The sequence below is a fragment of the Anser brachyrhynchus genome (assembly GCF_964034855.1).
Source record: "Anser brachyrhynchus genome assembly, chromosome: 1".
NCBI lineage: Eukaryota > Metazoa > Chordata > Aves > Anseriformes > Anatidae > Anser > Anser brachyrhynchus.
This window is the reverse complement of record NC_137694.1, coordinates 89353530-89375440: the sequence shown is the minus strand read 5'-3', so window position 1 is coordinate 89375440 and position 21911 is coordinate 89353530. Positions and strand designations below refer to the sequence as shown.

The following is a 21911-nucleotide window of genomic DNA, read 5'->3' as shown; positions in this document are numbered from 1 at the left end:
ATTTTATTCTCTCTCTCTTCATTCCTGTATAGGGTTAGACAGTATTTCTCACTCCAAAGTTTTTCCTTGGTACTGGAAAACTTGCATGAACAGCAATATGTAGAATAAGGACCTTGATCCAAGAGACTATGAATTGAAGAGTTTAGCTTCAGGCATCCATTTTTTCAAGCTGAGCTTTGAATCTAATTTCATTAATTCTGTGAAAGTGCATACTGTATATTTTCCCAAGATTGTACAGTTCCCATTTTTACTTCATGAAACTATATTTTATAAAAGAAGAGTATGCACTTCATAGTAAGCATAATAGAATTCTAATTTTAATGAGAGGAAAGAAAATTACATTAGGATATATTGTTAATTATTTCTCATAGCCTTTTTCCATTTCATTGGCACTTGTTATCAATCTCTTGCTGCTACTCTTTCTCCTTATTGTATTTCTTTGCCATATGTGACTACTCTATCAGTGATCTCTCTGCACACACAGTGAGCAACAAATAACAGCATATCTTCTTCCCTGTCTGATTACTCTGTACATAAACTAACATTTCCCACTATAACGTAACTGAATAAATTGATCTATCTTTCAAGGTCAAAGGCAGGCAGGCTTTTGTTGAGTCTGAGTCTGAATGCATCTATTCTCACATTATGCTTAAACAATTTTGAGCCAACAAACTTATGTTCTGTTCAGAAACCTTTGGCACAAACTGTATCCTACATACTGAAACTTTTTAAGAGCCACCATTATGTTCCAGCAGCAAAATCAAGCATCGTGCTTGAAACCTTTGACTGTACTGCTTCTTTTGCTATTTGTGTGTGTATATGTATATGTATATATATATATTTGTTTGTAATTTATCATTATGCTCAGACTTGGAGTATTGGTTTGCAGTCACCAGTTCCTGTCATGAGGAAATTCTTCCTGCCTGCCTCATTGAGAAAAGAATAAATGATTCTGAAAAGGCGAAAATGTAATACAGCATTCCACACTAAGTGGCACTAATCTATGCTGCATGTATATATGTATGTATATAAAAATGCAATTATGAACTCAAGGGACACAGGTAGATGGTGATTCTGAGTATTCTCATGAGATGATGATTAATTTCTGCCACTTCTGCTGTGAATTCAGTAGTCAGGTAATACACAATTATGAGAGTCCAGTAGCAGACAGTTCTCACGTTCTCACTTAAAAAAAAAAAAAAAAAAAAGAAAAAAAGGATTTTCCAGACAGTCGTTGCCCTGTCGTGTAAAATACTGCATTGTCCTCACCGGCCTTCTGCAGCATTTGGATTGCTCCTCCTTCCTTCCACAGAGGGCAAAATGCACTTCACCTTTGTAGAGGGAGAGCATACACAAAGCAGCTAGGCGAGGTGAGAAGCACAGCATGAGGCATAAACTCAACTCTGATGCTCTTGGAGTGAGCTTGATTTTCCATAAGAGATCAGTGCCAGTCTACTCCACAGAGGGTGTAGAGATACTTGTTTCATTATAATTCATAAATGAAGCAAAAGGCATTGCTCACACTCAGGCTATGTTTTATCTAAAAAGCAGAAGAGCTTCATTTTTTGTAATGCTCATCCGTCTGAACTGTTTTACTCTTCTGCATAAAATCCAAAGTCATGAATTTTGCTGTGAGAAAAGGATCCATCATTTTCACCAATATACTTGGTTTCCTTAAAAACAATATGAGGAAATCCCTGAGAGCCTTGCACACAGATGTCTGCAGAAGGATTATTGCTGCCAAGTTTTTTTGATGTGTCAAATAATCTTTGTGTAATTTATAAATGATAACAAAGCAATCAGGCCACATCCATAAAAGCCCAGTGACACATAATTTAGCTGAATCTGAGGATTAGAATTAATTGTCTCTCTTTGTTCCAAGTTCTAAATCTTAGTAAATGATTCACTGCATGTCATTACAGCTTAATATTTGCATGAAATCACAGTTTAACTGGCATAATTTAACAGCAATTAAAAAGCTATTTAATCGTCATGCAAATTGGCATGAGGGGCCTTGAGTATGAAGGGTGTCTGAGGGTTTTTTCAGTACTTGCAGGCGGACAGTCATACACTTTCAGACACCCCTAACATAACTGGTAATCTTTTTCTTATTCATTGAAATGTGAATGTACAATAATTCATGTTTTCTCTTAGAAATGAGAATTAAAGCCCACATCATAAGTATAAGAACCTTCACTTTACAGCATATGGATAAAAAAAGGTTATTTTATCTACCACATTAGTTCTTCCACTGATACCATCTACACAGAACAACAAATTAAACACATTAAAATAGACAAATCCAGGCAAAAGAAAAAGCTCTCCTAGTGCCCGGATACACATTAATTCCTATGTTTCAGCATGCTAAACTTATTGAAGTAACATATAAAAACTAGGCTGTGATGACCCATTGTCATATCTGTAGTTTATGTAAGATTAGATTAGACCAGTTTTAAAACATTGGCTCCAGTCCTACATATGAGTGATTACACACATGCTTAATTTTAAGTGCATGAATATTACCAATTATTTTAAGGGGATAACTGATCCGCTTAAAGTTATGCACATATGTAAGTGTGATTAAGGATCATCTTCGGTATTCCTAAAACTCCTTATTGGTTTTAACAGTGGGAATTTGTTAAGACCAGTCATTATTTAATTCTCACAGAATGTTTTTAGATGAAGCACAATTATTCCTCTCTTCTGCACAGAAATACTAAGAACTGAAGCTGAAGTAATCTGTGCTGGTTTTAGCTTATTTCAGTCGAAGAACTGTTTTCCAGAGTAGCTACAACCACCGGTGTCACAGTAATTTTATGGGAAGTTAAGAGATTTGTGAATCTGAGACACTAAGGTTATAGAGGCTTTTTTTTACCAACTCAGCATCTTCAAGGCTGTACCTTGTCTCTGCTTTCCACACCATTGGAAAATAATGCATCAATATAAATAGCAGTTGTTAACAAGTTGCATTTGTAAATACTTGCATATTACAGTATGTCAAATGCTACAATATTAGACTTACCACAAAGTCACACTCAAAAGCCAGGAAGGGTATACTCAAAATATTCTTTGGGACTATAAAAACTGCAAACTACGAAAATAATTTTCATCTGCCAGGTTCCAGAAATATTGATCTTCATTCAGTACAAATGAGCCACATACCATTCAGCTAAATGACTCCTTGATACTCTGAGTAATAACTGCTCTTCACTGTCAGGAGCTTTTTGGCTGCTAACCATAAATTCTGTGCAAATAGATATAAAGATAAATACTCACACATTCAAAATACTGCAATCCTTCTTGTCCACTGAAAAAAACCTGCAAATATCGTACTTCCAAGTATTTTAACTATCAAGTCCTTGAAATCTAGTAGCTAACTCATCATTTACCTTAGGGCGAAAGTCATTCTAATAAAACCATAGCCTCAGTTGTTCAATGTTACAAAAAATATCAGAAAGAAAAAAACAATTCAAATGTTCAACTACAGTTCACAGAAAACCTTAATATTTATTGGTTCACATGATCCCTCCTGTGCCATACAGACCTTTTTTTTCTTCCTTTACAAGCGTTCCAGCTTTTATAGATACATTTAATGCTGTGTGAGTAAACAAATACCATCACTTAAAATTATAAACTTTGGTAAGCAGTGACTTTTCTTCTGCAACTATTATTGTGTCTTTCCTTCATTAAAGTTAGTATTAATTTTCGCTGTACGTACAGTTGTATAGATCTTTGGAGTTTTATATCTTATAGATCTGTGTAGGTACAGTTGCATAGATCTTTAGAGTTTTTTAGTAAAACATCAGATGAAGTATTGTTTTCTGTTCAGGTATAGTCCATTTTAGTATTCTGGGTCATCTTCAAGAAATAAGAACTTGAATAAATAGATTTATTTCAGCAGGTGCATATTTCAGAGCTACTCAGGGGCTTGATTTTTAAATCACACAACATTTCTGCTCAGCCAAGTACATATAGCTTACTATATATAATACTATATATAATACTATGTATAATACTATGTATAATACTATAAAAATATATAGCTTAAAGTTTGAAAATTCTATCAGTGCTGTAGTAATTGCAACTATTAAGTAAAAATAAAATAAAATAAAATAAAATAAAATAAAATATTTAAATTATTAGGAAAAAAACAGTATAACTTTTTTTTTTCGGCTAGGATTTGAGATCCTGGTTTATATATGAAATGTCAGGAGGAGCTTTGGTGATTTTTTTCCTTCCTAATGTAAAGTTTAACCACTATCTCAGTCAAAACTTCATAGCTAAGTCATGATGGCAAGTCGTATAAATCATGATAAGCTATAAAGCAAGCTTAAAGTTTTCAAAGCTGTGCTAACCATTGACTAAACCATCCTAGCGCATTGTGATTTTCTGATGAGAACTGGGAATATAATTTTCATTCAGCTCAACATGAAACCAGAGATCACCAGTTAAGTTTACCACAGTCATCTTAGCATAGATCAAAACCTGGAGTATAAGGCCTCGCATGTTGCCAGATCCGTGTTTCTTGCCTAACTTTTATGGGCATTTTTTTGTTTTATATACAATTTGTTTTGAAAATTGTGTTTAATAAGTGTTTAGTTGACATATGCTAGCTTTAAAAAGAAGAATATGCTAAGTAGAGTTAAGATTATTTGGAGTTCCTCTAACAATTTCCACCTTCATCCCTTCACCAATTCCTGTCTGAGTATATAAAGTCTCAGGTGATTTACATGTGATCATACACAGAAAGTCAGCATAACAGCTTAAAACTTGCTGGATGTACCTTGGCTATTGTGGGATCCACTGGAAATGGATCACTTGTGGTTCCTCTAACTGTACAGAGAGCTTTACCACCTGTTTGCTAGCTAAGAGCTTTCCTATCTATATTCTGCTTACTGCTACTACCTTTGCATTCCTTCTCCCTGTGGTCTTCTATTTTTTCTCCTGTTTTGCGACCAATCCTTTAGATCTTTAGCTTGCAAGTATGATGTCTTCGCTGTTAAACTGATGCTGATTAGGTGCGGGGCAGGAATGAAAAACATGTAAACTGTCTCTTGTGCCTAATACTCTTAGCCTGTTGCTACCTGGCTCTGTTAATGAATAGCAGCAAAGAAATCCCCAAGGATAATAGCAGCGAAGGATAGAAAAAAATATCTGGTACTAAAGAATTAATAGAATCAACTTTACTTCCTGTAGTTATTCCAAAGCTGTCATTTATTTACTTATTTTCTCAATTTAACTCTTACAAGACATCAAGGATCGTAAGTATCAGAAAAACCTACCTTAGGAGGAAAAAAATAAGGAAATAAATTTTGTGGTTAAAGCTCTACAGCTCTACCCCAGCACCCCACAAGTCAAAATATTTAATGCAAATTTAGGTTATCAAGTCTAGCTTGGACCTTCCCAAGTAATTTATATGTTGTCTTAAATTATTTCTGAATTAATTCTAATTCATTTAGAGTTTTCAGCTTCCTATGATCTTACATGTTTATCCTTCCTGTTTAATTTTCAAGGATGTAAATTATTTAGATAATTTTAAATTTTCAATTGAACTCACTATTCAAACATAATCTTTTCAATGTCTTGCAAATAATTGCCTTAAGATTAATATTATATTTTTGTGTGGTTTTAACTCCAAAGCAGACAACAGACGCTTAACAGGCTTTCCCCTCCTTCTTTGCAGGGCCACCTTCTGCTCCCAGGAATGTGATTTTTAACATTAACGAAACAGCTCTCATGTTGGAATGGAGCCCCCCAAGTGATACGGGAGGAAGAAAAGACCTCACTTACAGTGTCATCTGTAAGAAATGCGGGTCGGATGCCAGCCAGTGTGAGATATGTGGGGGAGGCATCCGCTTCATCCCCAGGCACACAGGTCTCATCAACTCCTCCGTGACGGTGCTGGACTTTGTGTCACATGTCAACTACACCTTCGAAATAGAGGCCACGAATGGCGTCTCGGAGCTGAGTTTCTCCCCCAAGCAGTTCACAGCTATCACAGTTACCACGGACCAAGATGGTAAGTCTCACCACCATGCATCTGTTACTGTGCCCCTGTCATTCATGCACTTTTTATGGGTATCATTTTGCTTCTTGGGAGTCCGGGTCAGCAAGTTAGGATGCTTTGCAGATTGTTGTGCATTTTTATGTGTGAGGACTTTCAGTTTCTGCTGATGAGGTCACTGAATGCTTTTGTCAGTTGGCCCTTGACCCCGTAACACAGGGTACAAAACCACATCTTTGCTTAACGTGTCTTCCTGTTTTAATGAAATGCGTGCTTTAACACAGCCTGAGCCTACCAGTGGTTTGTCACAACTGGAGTCCATGTCAGATGTTCTTCCAAGTCTTCCCTTACAATTTCAGTTTTGAAAGACTAAAGCACCACGTTACCCACCAATTCCACAGTTTAAAGGTGAAATGAAAGTGAATTCATTTCCTTTAGTATTAATGTTTCGTAGTACTAATACAGCATGATTTACTGTAAGATATGTCAGCATCTGTATGAGCCATTTCCTCAGGTGAGATATCGTAATGGATTTTTTGTTCCTTTAATTGTCCACTTCATGTTATCGTTTCTGAGATTCCCCCCCACACACCATTTCAGTTCAGATTCATGTTCAGGGCAGTCCTTTATGAGAAACATGGGTAACGAAAAGAGCTCTGTAGTTTATTTCTGCACATTTTTCCTCTTCCATCTGTAGAAATACTTACTATGCCAGCAAAAAGCATCATAGGTTACCAACAAAACAATCTGTATAGCAGTGTTATCTTCTGGCTTGTGCTACTGTAGATCAGAAGGTTATTTCAAAATTATCCCTTGCTGACTTTTGTTCCAGAAATGTTTTTCACCTACTGTGCGGTGACATTGCAACTGTAGCCGAAGTGTTTAATGTAGGACATGAGCTGAACTGGCAAAACTAGGCTTTTGAGTACCAAACCTTTGGTCATATAAAAGTATTTAGTAGAAGTGCTAATGTTCAGGAGGATCCTGTTATGTTCCACTTGTGGGAAGGCCCTGGGTTTTTTCATTGATTAGCCTAGCAAAAATCTGCTTACCTGTGTATCTGGGACAAGTAGTTTTGTTGATGAGTAAGTAATGACTTATTCGCCTTTGGGCATGCCAAAATTAACAGCTTGCTGTGATGATGATGATAATGACAATGATGGTAATTCTAATAATATTCTTGAAAATGGTTTGGGAAAACCATGAAAACTGCTCACTTATCCTTAATGCGATGATGCTAACGGAACAGATGATTATATAAGATACTTAATGATATGTTCCTTGCAATGAGAATTGTCTTAAGCTCTCAGGCTATGCATCACATTGTGAACTTGTATCTCACTATTCCTTTCTCATCAGAGGAAAAACATGGTGCCAGAATCTACCTGCTTTGTATACTTACTTTCAGATGTTTTGTTACATGGTACAAAATGCAAGTCAGTAAGCCTGCACAAGTGGAGGTCACCAGAGAGATGGTTTATTTTTGAACTGGCCAACAGTTGTCTGAACACACCTTGTGAATTGTATTTAAGTGGTGGGCTTTTAAAAAATAATACATCTTTTGCTGATGTCTGTTACTGGTTTAAGGATATAGATTTTCAGCGCAGTTTACTCAAAACAGGGAAAAGACCAATGTTTTGATAATTTGTGACACACTGGCAGTAAAGTCTAGAGTGTAGGCTGCTTGCACTATAATAATTCTTACATTGCTAAAAATTCTATTGGAAGGGCTTGAGAGAATTTAAGACCAGATTTTCAGAATATCAGTATGTTTATTTGGATATAAAAAGACAGCTTTGCAGGGGGAAGCATTGTAATAAATGAGATAGAGGCATCTATAAAATGTAGTTATAAAGATAAAATATTTTTTGTAGGCTTAGAAACTGTGTCATTGCATAAAATCATAAAAATGGTAACTATATATTTAGAAGAAAAAGAGAGAAAGATAGTGTCATATGAAATAGTCTTTGGAAGAAAATTAATGGGGTTTTGGTTGATGGAAATTGAGAAGACAATAAACATTTTTTGTGATTTTCTTTTAGTCATGAATAAGAAGTGGTAGTATGGAGACTGACCTGAGAAAACAAAGCTGTAGAACTAAAGCTTCAGACCATTGCGGAGATTTTATTAATGTTTATAAATCACACTGAAGTTCTCTGAGAAAAGTATTTATGACTTATTTTTTTTAATTTTATTGGCAGCCAGCTATTAGTAAACAACTTACAGTATTTTTCATGCCATATTTACCAAAAATACTAAATAATCGCCTTTATATTGCAAATATTTTTCACCTGTACCACTAAAAAGCAAACTCATGGTTGCAATATTTCCTTCTAATCATAGTTATCCTGAAATGGACACTACTTATTGCTTGATGTTGCAATATCATACACATGTTCATATAAACCAAAGATCCAAGATGACAGGCATGAAGTGACAACAAATCAAAAATGTCTTAGTGTGAGCAGGTATTACAGTACCAAAAATCCACATTTAAAACAATGTTTTCCTTTTGATGTGGCTAATTTGAAAAATCCAGATCTATAATAATTTATACCTAGACAATTTATTTATACTATGTTCATATTTTCTTTTTATTTGAATCTTTTCATACATACTGTTTTAATATTTTTTTTATACACATTACATGCTGATAGATCTCTGTATAAATTCTTTTCTTCAATTACTCTACCTTTTTAAGAATATGGAACAATATCTTTAGCTATTCTAAATCCAAACCATTCTTGTTAGGTACAATAATTTACAGTAGCTGAGGAGCTAGCATTTTATTTTCTTTGAGCATATTGGATTTACTTCCCCCTAGTGGCCCCTTCTTTTTGACAGTTTATGTGGAATTAACAGATAGTTCTTTAAACATGTAAAATTGTTAGTTTGTTCTTCAGTGTTTTTTTGTGGTTTTTTTTTTTTTCTCTCTTTTTGGAGAAGATACTACTGTTGGTATTTTGCTGACCAGATTAATGTAGTGAATAGTACCATGGGCATCCACAGAAACTGCGGAGTTGTATTCTACACCAGTTAGTGAGCAGAGAGTCTTGAGAGCATCAGAAGGAGAATAGTTGCTTACAGGAGAAGTGAACTAATTCGAAAGTGATTAAGGCTCATCTCTAGGAGTTATACTACAACTAATATTAAAATCTTAACTCTCTCTACATGTGATCACCATCATCAGCAAGATTAAGTACAACACTGAGGTCTAACAATGGCAGGAAGCAAACTAAAGGAAAGTAACACTTATTTTGAAAAGGTTTTGCAAACCACTTTGCAATTTGATGACTAAAGCATTACTAGATCTGATCAAATACTGAAAAAAACTTACTGACATTAATGTAAGCTATATAAAATCAATTTGTTAGCATTCATGACTTGTTTAGTTATTAATTTTGTACAAATATTCATAAATTCAATAGCCTTTTTTTCTGGGTTTCATAAGGAAACAAAGTTTATTCAGTCACATTGTCTGTCAGGCACCCTGAAGAGCTGTGAACCGGACTCCAGTTTGATAACAAAGGAAAAGATTTCCCAGATACTCCGTTCTCTCAACAGAAGCGTGAAAAATAGCCTTGAGGTCACTTACGCTCGTCAAGCTGCTGGTTGGGTCTACAAGTTAAAAACCAAGGTTCAGCTGTGTTAGGCTTGTATACTGGACTTGAGAGGCCTGCTGACCGACCACTTAGCTTGTATATCCGCTAGTCAGTTAAGAAAGTACAGGTATAGTTGCTGTGTGACCACAGTATGTGCTGCCTTGTCCAGCAAATGTGGCAAAGATGGGGTAGGGATTTGCTGGAAAACTTAGATGTTGTGATGGAGAGGTGAGGGAAGGTCAGGTATAAGCCACTCTTGTATTGTGTGTTTTTTTTTGTTGTTGTTGTTGTTTTCCCTAAATATTTTGAGATATCAAAATAATCCATACTTTAAATTCAGATAAATGGACAGATAAACAGAATGAGATTCTGCTCAGTAAAGCACTTAAGGAAAGTCCTTGTTCAAGGAAGAACATTAGCTCGAATTAAGTGCTTTCCCAAATCACTGCCAAAGTAATTTGTGAACTGAAGGGTAAAACATTTTCAAAAAAAAGCCTCATCAGGAATGTTTAGTAATGCTGTTGTTCTGCAAAGTGCTACGATGCCTTTTCTTTGTGGGGACGATAAAGTTTTATACTGCAGTGAGTATGCTGAGTATGAAGTAATTGTACTCAGTCGACTTTAAATCATTGTGTAAAAAGGCAGCTGAATTGTAATTTATGTTTGCCTTATGACTAATGGGAGGAAGAGACACCTCACTACATAACTTTCTTGGAGTCTGCATTGCCTAAAGAAAACTCAGAAATACTTGAGGTTTTCATGCATAATTTATGTAGTAAATAATGAATAATTAAGCAAAGCAGAACTTAAAACAATAGTTTCTATTTCCAAATAATAACGAACATATACATGCACTCAGTGAACATTCACATGTTCTGTTACCTGAGTACAGAGGGCTTTTTTAACATTACACGGTGGTAGAGTGGAGTTGTGAGACATGCCCTGAGTGTGTGAATATATATGTATAAACAGATTGTGGCCTGCTCCACTCCAGTCCCCCATTTTCAACTGTGTGACCAAGGAGTCTCTGACTGAGTAGTTTCCTCCATGTCCGATCTGCATCTTCACCTCATCGTGTTTCTCCTGTGGGATTCTGCACCCGAAGTCCCCAGCTCACCTTTTTTTCTGTCAGCCCCACAGGCAGCGACCTCCCCTAAAACCACAGGCCAGCCATGGGACGTTTCATGGGCATCATTCCTTTCATGGGTTTCTTCCACCTTGGCAGAAAGTTAATGCTATAGAGAAGAGCTCCTTCTGCCATCGCAACCCAGAAATCTCATTTTATCCCTCCTCAGTCCTGCAGTTCATGAGTGACTCTGGTCTACCAGCATTGAAGACCTGCTACCGGTGGACAAACTGTCATGAGAGACTTCGCTCTGTCTGGGCACACACCCTATCACTGTGCTGAAGACCGGTCTTGTTTTGCAGCGTCTGTCTAGTGCAGACAGTCTGCGCCTAGCTGAGGTATTAGGGCAGACTCTGAAACTGCAAATCTGGCAGGGTTCCTTTGTCATTTTATCTTATATCCATTGGCAGATATATTGTAGGTGATAAGATGTTTCCTAACCTGGTGGTAAAATCTTGCAGGTTTCTGAAAACAGATTGCCTTTCATCTAATTCATGTTTCCAGATAAGTTATGGCCAATTCATTGCTCGTGGTATACGTAGTTCTTCAGATGCATTTGTACCCTGGTGCGGATGAGCTGTAGCAACAGCAGCCTCTTTTCACTCCCTTAGAGCTGTGGGAACTGAGGAGTACATGGAAGGATTTCAGTGCCTCTTCCAGGAGTAAACATTCCCGCATCGTCACGCATTAATACCATGTATCATGATGTTAACAATGCAGACAGCACAAGTTGGTAAGAGCCTCATCCAACTGTAAACATAGCATCTCGGAAGCATTTACTTCTACCAGGACAGTTTTCAGGATCAATCCCTCTGGGTGATCACAGCATAGTTTCAGGACACTTGTTGGGGTGGGAGGGGAGGGCCTCGTTCACTAATTCTGAATTGCATGGTAGCATCTGACTTTCACCCTAATCAAAAATCAACCTCCCTTTTTTTCCCCTAAGCCTCAAGCCTCTATAGATGCAAATGTCCTTTGTAACTTTAAAGTCAAGAACATTTATCTTCTTATACTGGCATGACAAAACCCTTTAAAGCATCTTCCAAACTATTTATGTTAATGGTTTCTAAATCTAAAGGAACAGCTATTTGTAATAACCGATTGTCAAAATGGAATAGCAGGTCACGTAAAAGCCTGTTATGAAACAGTCACAAAACAGCCTCCAGCAGACATTACCAGAGCTCAAGCCACATGATTTGATTAAATAAGAAATATCATGAAGTTTTCATAGATGACAATAAATGAGAAATTTTTGGCATTTGTGGACCTGATACCTACAGCTGCATCGATACTTTCACCAAACCATGTACTGTTATCAAAACAGTGCAGAACACTGCTGCCAGTGCTATTCATGTGAAAAATTTGAAGAAAAATATTAACACAGTGGTTACTGGCTAAAGATAGTCTGTGAAGGCCCATACTTAGTAGCGCATGAAGATAGTAAGAGAGATTACTAATAAATAAAAAAAAAGTTTAAGATATGCAGTCCCTATTTTAAGACACATCTGAATAATGCTCTTTTCCAATTACATGTTCAATTTTAAAAAGATTTTCAGCATTATGCAGTGAATATTCATGCTCGTCTGTGAAACTATATGTATATATATTCATATTTATGTCAGTGTATGTATACATTAAGCATTTAAAGTTGGAAAGAAAACCACAAGGAAAAAATGCTAAGTCTTCATTCTCAGACTTTTTCAACTCAGATGCTGTTGAACACTCTTCAGGTCAACCCAAAGATTCTGGAGCTCCCATTATAAGAAACACAGACCTGTTAGAACAAGTCCAGAGGAGGGCCATGAGGATGCTCAGAGGGTTGGAGCAGCTCTCCTATGGGGGACAGGCTGAGAAAGATGGGGTTGTTCAGCCCGGGGAAGAGAAGGCTCCAGCAGTGGCCTTCCGGTACTTAAAGGGGGCCTACAGGAAAGCTAGAGACGGACTCTTTGTCCAGGAGTATAGTGATAGGACAAGGGATGACAGTTTAAAAATAAAAGAGGGTAGATTTAGATTAGGCATTCATTATGAAGAAATTCTTCACTCAGAGGGTGGTGAGGCACTGGAACAGGCTGCCCAGAGAAGCTGGAGGTGTTCAAGGCCAAGCTGGATGGGGCTTTGGGCAACCTGGTCTGGTGGGAGATGTCCCTGCCCATGACAGGGGGGGTGGAACTGGATAATATTTAAGGTCTTTTTCAACCCATACCATTCTATGATTCTGTGAATGAAATGCAAAGTTTTAAGGAAAGATCTTTGTGCAGCATGGTTGTTACCCACAGATTTTCATCTGCTGGCGTCTGTTAGACTTTTTGCTGATGATTCTTTGATTGCTGAAATATGTCTGATGCCTACACAATAATCATAGGTGAAAAATTACTTCTAAATAATCTTGATTTGTATCCTGAAGATTTTTTAAATATTTATAAATTTTCTTTACCAAATGTGGCCTCTTTCTGCTAGCAGATATTGATGTTCAGCCATATCTTTAATGCAGCAAAAGTCAACCTGATTCCATTTACTTTCGTTTCTCATTCACCGGTATTATCCATTGAGCTAGTCAGACTTCACATAGCTTTAAGATATTTTTTCTTTAAGTTATGCAGTATGAGGAGACAAAGTGAAAGTCTGGCTTGGAGGAGTAGGGGAAAGAGGTTAATCAATACCACGAAGTATTTTTCCCATAATCTGCTTGTCAGTGTGGTCTTTTGGCTTTTATAATAGTTTCTTTCATTGCATAGCACAGTACTATTTATAACCATTGGTAATTTGTCTATGACATGCATTTTTTCAGCAAGTTTCTGTTTTCAGTTGCTGTCATTAAAATACCACATACAATTTCTGCAACAACTGTGTATTTAATACCAATATTTTCTCTCAATTTGTGAAAAGTACCTTTGTGGAGAATACTGTAAAATAATGGTTACACATAAATTGGTAGGCGTGTAGCACTGGATGAGAAATATGCCTTTATTTTGTTTGGTCCTTTTATTGTCAGCAGCTGCTAAGGACACTCAGCACATTCCATGATCGAGGATGAGATGTTTATTCATCAACTTGGGAGATTTTAAACAGAATTTTCAACTAAGCTTATTGGTGCTATCTGCACTCCAGTCAGTTAAGAGCCCTCTTAGGATAATCAAGCACATTTCAGTTAGCTGGAACCTCTTGCCATGAATGACAGAGTTAGAAGAATCATTATTGAGTATTATAGTCAGGGTAGGGTACAAGAGATTTCGGATATAATCTGGTGCCTTAAGTAATTAGAAACCTCTGCCACAGATGTTAATTGACCGACTTACGAAATTCTTCAGCGTTATATTAGGAACCTTCTGTTTTCAAAGTTTACCTAAACATTTCTGAAAGCTATTTCATTAAAAAAACCTCTGATGTTCCCAGTATATGACAAGTGACATGAAGACTTCTGTTGCTTTCTTGGCAAGAGAAGTGATTTTGGTCAAGGGTAGTAAAGGAAGACATTCATCATGGCTAGTCTATCTGAAACAAATTGTGTTTGTAGATGTCATGACTTTGACACAAACCTTTAGGGAGCACGAAGGACATGGTAAATTACAAACCAATTCTGCTGATGTTTGCTATGGGGTCTTTAAAGCAATTATGTTGGTAGCAGGTTGCTCCAATTCATTTGCTTCTTAAAATGTAGTTTCTTCATTACACTCAACAACCCTTCTCCTTCCACTTCTGTGACTCTTCCATATGCATTTGCCTTAGGCTCACAGTTTGGAAATAGTTTTCATTTATATACAATAATGGCATTAAATTGTGCACATTGGAATAAGGTTGAGAGCAGACTCAAAATTATGTAGTTTCTAAAGCTTCAGAAGTCTATTTATTTTCCAGTTCTGTTAGCTTGCAGATAATGTCTCTAATAACATACTTTTACCTTTTCCTGCTCAAATCAATGAGAGACATCTGTTTGCTATCTTCATATTCAGATAAATATGTTACATACTTAAATGTTTTATCACCGTTGTAAAATTTATAGTGGATCTCCACTGAAAAAATAACATAAAAAATAAAGTTTGCTCCTCTGAAAAGATTATAGTAGCCAGGATATGCACATTTAATATTTAGTGTAGAAATTTATATTGCCTTTCACTATCCTGTCATAAGTCAGACTTCATGTTCCAGTCAGAATCCTAGTCTGAAAGAGACGAGGAGGGAGGGTGAAAACCAGTGTCAAGATTGGTCGGTGGATTAGTAAGCAGGAAACAAAAGAAGGGAAAAAAAGACACTCTTAATCTCTTAAATCTTATTTCCATCTAGCATGCAATCTCATGCAATCATGCAATGGTTCCCATTGAGAAGTGGGTTTTGCATATTAAATACACATATTTTTCTTTATCCTCTCTTTTAGACTTCCCCAAAAAACTTCTTATAAGCAGAAATATTGCCAGATATTCAAGATGTGGCTACAGATTCTAGAGTGGATTTTTCCAATAATACAGTTTCACACTTCATTGGTCCTCTGGAGTGAGTGCAACTAATTCTGTGATGGACTAGCTATTCAGAGTGTTTTGTCTCTGTTGTTTTCACTTACTAAAGTGACCTGGAAGTTAGCAAAAATTGTATCAGATAAAAGTGCTTGAACTTGTTGTCTGCGTGTAAAGTCATTATGATAGCCAAAAGGAGAAGGAAGGTGATATGCGTGAGCATTCCCAAGGAATACATGAATAAAAGGAAGAAGCATGTGGATGAAATATTTTAGAATTTAAAAAATAAATAAATAAATAAATAAAATGAAATATATTTAAGAAGGAATGTCTTCAGCAATCTAGACCAATTTGTTCATGGTTTCTTTCTTGAAATAACAATGTCATTTTGTACACTGAACTACTCAGTATTTGAAAATTCTAAACCAAATACAAGAAATTATGTAATTGCAAAATTAGTTCTAATGTCCCAAAGCTGTTTCACTAGAAGTCAGGTACAGATGTCCCATTGACTGAAATGGAAGGGACATCTGGCTCAGCTAATGTTTTCATGAATGCTTGTTTTCTACTCTACTCTTGCTTAATTCTTTTGCCTTCATCCACAGCACTCAGATAACTAGGCACAACTTTTCTGCTGAAATAACAACATTTCCCTAAGAATTCCTCTGGTATTAATTAAATCCCATTCTCCGGTAAATTAAGGTATATTTGCAAGAATTATTTTTGTGCTCATTCTGTTTGAATATAAAGTAATATTTTTTAAGCCTGTCCGTATCACTTTAAATAACACATGCAGTGGCTTTTAAATCATGTGCTTGATCCATATTTGTATTGAAGGGTTTAGAAATTAATGTGCATTATCTAAGTGATTCATAAATTTTAACTTGTTATGCATTGCAAACAGCTGATATATGATCCTGTAAGTTACTAACAAGTTCTTCAGCCAGTTTCCAACACTGTATTTTACAGTTTAAAAATAAATGATCATTTGATTGTATTCACTCAAGTCAGTCTGGAAAACAAATTGTATGATTCCAGCAACTGGTTCACACACACACACACACATATATATATAATATTAAACTATAGGCTTCATTTTTCAAAATTAGATTGTTCTCCTAAAATTATTTAGCACTTCCTTTTTTTCTATAATTGAGAATTAGCGAGGACTGAAAAAAAAATTTACAGGGTATGGTAATAGTGTAATGGGATTCAGGAAATTCTGTCTATAGTTCAAGGATGATGGACTACAGTCTATCAACAATAGAAAAGATATGAGATTGCCACTTTCCTGTCAAACTAGAAATGTCATTCACTAATTAGACTTGAGGTGACTTGCTGATATGTCAATGCCAATTGTTCATAAATATGATTTATTCTCATAAAAGGAAAATATTTTAATTGATAGTTACCATCCCTCTTTGCTAATTTACAGAAAATATTGATTTCAGTTTATAAATAATGCAAGTTGACTAGAATCTTTGGAGAGAAGAAATAGAGAAAATCACATTTTCCTAATGTAAGAAATACTATTTGTCTTGAAAATGCTTGCTTGTATTTGGCAGTGAATTTTGCATGGTCAAGGAAGCAAGCTGACAGCATGGAAGATTAAAGTCTGTACCTTTTCAGAGAACATGTGTGACTGTGGAGCTGTATTAACTTAGTGCACTGGTATATTTTTTTTGGTGCCAGCTGGTTAAAAGAGGAGCGTAGCTTTATCTACACGTCTCCCTGACCTGTTCCTGTATTAATCATGTTCAGTGGTGCCAGTTTCAGTGGCAACTTTTGGTACATAAAACAGACTGTAATACTAAAAAACTATAATCTCAGATGAACAAAGTTTTTTGGGGAGATTTTTGAACCTAAATTTCACTGTGAATAGTCTCTCATGTTACAGCCCAGAGGAGCTGCTGCAAAAGGAATTAAGCTGTGTCCTGAAACCTCCACCCCTTGGCAGATACAGCTCCTGTATCCCATTTAGCCACCTGCACCTCCACTATTAAGGTATTAACATGATATTGTAATGCCTTCACACCATATTCCAAAGTATGTATCAGTGCAATTCTGTGAAGGTTCAGGGACATACAGCAGGGCATCGTTATCTATTTTACGAGTTATCTATCACATTTGCTTCATTATCTTCACCTCTAAAACTCTAGCTTTTCTCCTACGATCATTAATCTATGGCACGGCTGGTTCATAAAGATAGCCTGACGTTTTTAGGTAAGCACCCATGGTGTTAGCTGCAATACTGGGTGGTGAACAATTCCATAAGGCAGATTTCTGCATGGAAAATAAATTCAGATCTTGTTTTTCCATGTTCATATATACAGTTGCATTCTGGATAAACTCTCCAGATAACCTTTACATTCTTATAAACATAATAAATCTAAGCTCTTTTAAACACCAGTGGGAATAAAATATTCTTCATTTTTCTATTTTCCATTTTAATATGATGGTTATAATGTCAGACATTGAAAATAAAGTTTTCTTGTGTAGTTTTAGGGAGAATAAGACTGTAACATCTTAAAAAATAATTTGAGTGGGTGGAATGAGCAAATCAGTATTCTTCAGTCTCAGTTGATGGAGGATTAAAAATAATTAAAATCTCAATCTGGAATTTATTCTATAATTGAATATAACGTAAAGGGTAAAAATACATCATATTTGCTATATATAGATTTATTTCTATATAAATATACATTATGCAAAACTGTCAGTATATGTATAAATAGCGTGCAAATAATGATTCACCACTGATTTATTAGTCTATCTAGTATAAAATATATGACGGTATGTTAAGATCTTTCTGTTTGATAAGAAAATTTTACTTTGTTGAAATATTTTAATTTTTTTTTTAATATCTTTACCAGATTGATACATGAGTTACATTTCCACATAGCACTAAAATTACATTTCCATTAAAACTGTCCAAAACTTCCAAAAACGTGTTTAGATGCAATGCAATCTATTCCCTACTGTCTACATTATTCTGTATTTAAACTGTCTTCCCATATTTCTGCTTAAGTCTTTGCTTTGACAGGTAACATTTTAAGTACCTGATGTGCATATAATCTATTTCCTGAGTAGAGTATTGTGAATTAAGTAGTGATATGGCCAACAGTGAAAAGCTGTTATGTCAGATTACAAAATAAAGTCCTTACCCACAAGAAGTGGGATTCCTGTTACACAGCTCCTGATACACACTGTGGGTATTCCACCAAGTGGGAAAGTACTCACAGAGTAAGGACAGGGTGTGCATGTTTTCTGCAGGACTGACAGGTGAGTGGCTGCTTTTCGCAGGAGCTCAAGTCTCATCAAGCACCTCAGTGAAAGCAAAGCACTGAGAGATGCAGTTCACTGAGCACTTTTGAGAATGCTGCCCCATCACTGAGATGCTTAATGGAAACTGACTTGTTTTATAAACCAAGCCATTAGTACCGTCTCAATCGATAAAATGCACTGCAAGTGTTACATTTATTTCAGAAGGATAGGGGTCACATATTATCTCCTACACCGATAGAAGCGTGGAGTAACTGTGAAAGCAAATGGTTTAAACACAGTGTGCCATTTAAGCACTTCTGATCTCTGATATAAGGTGGAACACCTGAAACTGCAAGCTTAGTACACTTAGCCTTACTACTCTAGGTGGCCAGTGTAATGACCAACCAGCTTTTTCTGTTTCCTAAAGAATTAAAAAAAAATCTGCTTATAGATTTTTTTTGTTATTTTTTGTACTACTTCTGTTTTGCTCCTTTTTTTCTTTTTTTTTTTTTCCTTTGATATTTCTGCTTATCTATTGAGTTTGTTTAAATACCTTTGCAATAATCAAAGATGTTGTAAGTGTATTGGCTGTACTCTTTGGACTTTAAAGCGTGAAGAGATCCCACTATTCTGAGTTAAAGCAATGTGAAATAGTCCTTGTAGCAACTGCAATATTTGCAACACAAAATAATAGTATCATAGATTTATTGGCGGTAATACAAATACTCCAGATTTTAATCAAGGAGATTGTATTACTTATGGTGACTTTCACGGCCATTTTTATGCAACATCATGTATTCATTTCTTTGAGAAATTATTTTTAAGTAGCTATAAAACATCAAATATTAAATATACATACCTAAGTTACTACTGATATCTTCATTTTAAAAAATTAAGGTTCCAAGGTCACTGGAAAGTTTCTCAAGTAACTTTAATTAAGAATCATGTTTTATGTTTTACTATGCTGTCTTTAATTATGTAAATCTCCTACACTTTCTTGGTCAAGCCTCTGTGATAACAGGTCAGTGTTATTCCACATCACCTTCATCTGTCCTTTGTCCCTTTTGTCCCGTGTTTACCACAATTTTCCAAAGCTTAACCTCGATGTGCCTTTTTCGCTGTTGTAGGTTTTCTGCTGCATTCATAGTCTCTAGTGTATGGTTGTTTTTATGTGCATTGCAAGCATTACACCAGTGATCCTTGAAGGCAAGTAGGTAGAATTTCTCACATTTTAGAAGGTAGAGCATAAGACTTGGCACATAAAACCATGTATGGTATAACCATCCGTGAGGCTAGTATGGCTCTGCTGAGATGCAGATGTCCTGTTTTTCAGGCTTAGGAGAACTTGGAGCTTCCTGTAGCCTTCACTGGCAGTTGAACGTACTCAGCATTTGTACAAGCCAAGTATACAAAAATGACGGAAAAAAAAAATGCTTAGAGCTAGCCCAGTAATAGTGAATACTTAAACATTTTGTTGTTTTATTTTGAAAATTAATCATTTTTTATGAGGAAAGAACTTTATTTTATTTTAGTTTTGGTCACTCCTGTGATGAGTACTGCTTTGCTTCCTTTTTTTCTCTTCTTGAAGTATATTTCCTGTATGGGAAATTTGGCTACAAAGCACAGCATGCTACTTTAATGAATGAAAATTTGGGAAGGTAAGCAACTCAAAGTAGCAGAGTAGGAGCTGATAATCCTGTAAATTCAAGGAACTATAGCAAGTCTGTTGAAAGAGAGAATTGTCCTCAAATCATCCTTGGCTTTTTCACAGCTAAGATGTGGAAAAAACTTCAGTGTTTAAATGACACTAATGATCTCAAAACAAAAATATATGGAAGTAACAAAAGGTTGTTGAAGATTTTAAACCCTGTAAAAACTGTAACAGTCCCTTTTTGGATGGAAAAATATGATTGAGGAAAGGCTGATTTGAATAAGTAAAACAAAACAAAAGAAATGAAAACATCCTCCTGAAATACCCAAGTGTGGTCTTGTTAAACATTCTTAAATGACTTCTTAGGTTCCACTGACCAAGACGGTTCCCTGAAAGGGTTTTTCTTGCTCTGTCATACATAGTATGGAAAAATATATGGACTCCTGCTTATCTCCTTCTCTATGTATTTTTCTTGCATGCGCATGCCAACATTATACACAGACACATTAATATAGACTTTCTTTCATGAAATGAATGGGTTTATTTTATTAAACATATTAACAAATAATAATAGTAGTATAAAATATGTATCAATTTATCTTTTTCAAGGGGTATTAAAGAACTCTAGATTATCTGCTAATTGTGAGATATTGCACCAAATAATACAGATTATTCACCCCCGTAGAAGTCTAGAAATATAACTGACATTTATTTCAATGATAATAGGTTTAATGCTGTTCTTCAGTTTACAAATTTCTCTTATGCTTCTGCTATTAACTTCTAATAAAGAAATAATACATAACGTCACTAGTCTTAAAAGAGAAAGACATACAGTGGTAACATTCAAACAGTCCATGGACTGCCATTTGGGTATTAGTACGTGCTTTTTTAGGTTGATGCATCCACCTTTACTTGCTTTGCTGTATTTTCTGTGAATATATCAGCAGTCCACTTCTGTCAAGCCAGTAGTGGCTTACTACTGCAATATAAAGGTATTCTGAGTATTTAAGTGGAAAAAGAACTGAAAGAACTGTTTGAAACATTAAATACTTTCTGTCAGGCAGCTGGGATTTAACTGGAGCACGCACAGTTATAAAACAGTTTTTCATTGATCTGAGTGGTTAAATTCTTAACTGTAGTTTATTTTCCCTTTGATTTTGAAATCCATAAGTGCCAGTCATAGCTTTAAGAACTAAAATCATTGGCATGGGAGTTTAAATTAAAAGTGATAAATTGAGATTGCTAGTGACCACTACCTCAGCCAAACACAAATGCCATGACTGTAGCTCTAAACATCACTGCATGCTTGATTTTAAATTAAGTGTGACAAATTAGTCAGGAAGTTAATTGCTAGCTTGGAATAAATACAGTGATGCTGATTGGAAAAGGCATCATAAAACAATTTTTTTACTTTGCAGCAATCCCATCTGACATATCAAAAGATAAAGAAACTAATAAAAATTAGTCCGATTGAAAAAGTGGGCATTTGCTGTGGGTGTGTGTATCTGTGGCAATGCCTACGAGTATCTGAAGGTGACTTTCCTTTGAGAACGTGTTTGCCAGCTTAAAAATGTAGGAGCAAATTGAAAGATGCAAGAGACGTTCTTGTACCTAGCTTGTAGGTTGTTGGGAGTTAGGTACATATATCTCTATCACTACTGACTAGATATTAGAGTTGCTGTCAACTGTTTTAGTGGCAGCAAGTGCCAGGATGAACAATTATTCTCTTTAAGAGAGTGTGACCTTAAAGACCAAGCAGAGCTGTAAATCTTGTGTCTCTTTAAATAGACTCTCATTTATTTTACTCTATGTCCAC

At 35.7% G+C, this 21911-nt stretch overlaps 1 protein-coding gene across 14 annotated transcripts in view; it reads left to right on the top strand.

Moving 5' to 3' along the window:
* EPHA6 (EPH receptor A6) overlaps positions 1 to 21911 on the top strand; it is a 568875-nt gene that overhangs the window by 316020 nt on the left and 230944 nt on the right. For all 14 annotated transcript variants that reach the window (XR_013952651.1, XR_013952652.1, XM_080597214.1 and 11 more), the window contains one exon: positions 5684 to 6019. Coding sequence is in view for 12 of the 14 variants with exons in the window: in XM_080597214.1 (XP_080453340.1) it covers positions 5684 to 6019 (336 nt within the window). In the remaining 2 variants the exon portion in view is untranslated. The remainder of the gene's footprint in view (positions 1 to 5683; positions 6020 to 21911) is intronic.